The sequence below is a fragment of the Merops nubicus genome, unplaced genomic scaffold (assembly GCF_000691845.1).
Source record: "Merops nubicus isolate BGI_N331 unplaced genomic scaffold, ASM69184v1 scaffold40144, whole genome shotgun sequence".
Lineage (NCBI taxonomy): Eukaryota > Metazoa > Chordata > Aves > Coraciiformes > Meropidae > Merops > Merops nubicus.
The window spans coordinates 1-511 of NW_008605658.1; the positions used below are offsets into that span (position 1 = coordinate 1).

A 511-nucleotide genomic window follows, 5' to 3' on the forward strand; every position below is an offset into this window, starting at 1 on the left:
ATTGTTTGGACATCTCGGTAAAGTGTTTAATTTTTATCTGCTTGTTTCTTTTGATGTGCTACACTGGATGCTGTCTGCACACGTCGGGTGTCCATCTCTTAATCTGAGCTCACAGGAGGGTTTTGTGTCCTGTTGTAAAGCCAGGACAGGTGCCCTCACCCCACAGGAACAAGGTGTTGGGTTTAATGTCCTGGTGTGTTTCTTTTGACAGGTTATTTTCTCAGGTAAGCTTATTTAATGGTGTGTGTTCATCGGGCCTTTGCCCATTAAAATACATGTGATAGGGTTGGTTGGTTTGTTTTTTAAATTAATTTTTCTTATGTTTGATGAGCAGACTGTGGAGGTGTCCATTTTGCAGACTGACAAGCAGTGCAGAGGTGCATCCTCAGAGACAAAACATCCTCCACTTTGAGCTGTTGCTACCTAACATTCAGGAGTCTCACTGTGAATCTGTTGAGTAATTGCTGCTGTTGATGGAAAGACTTGTCCATTGCAAACATTTGGGTGTAAT

At 42.3% G+C, this 511-nt stretch overlaps 1 protein-coding gene across 1 annotated transcript in view; it reads left to right on the top strand.

Moving 5' to 3' along the window:
- Positions 1-211: 211 nt before the first annotated feature.
- LOC103772069 (UPF0544 protein C5orf45-like) overlaps positions 212-511 on the top strand; it is a gene marked incomplete at its 5' end in the record, with an annotated part of 2,783 nt that continues 2,483 nt past the window's right edge. The window contains one exon of the mRNA XM_008939387.1: positions 212-224. Within this exon, the coding sequence (XP_008937635.1) occupies positions 212-224 (13 nt within the window). The remainder of the gene's footprint in view (positions 225-511) is intronic.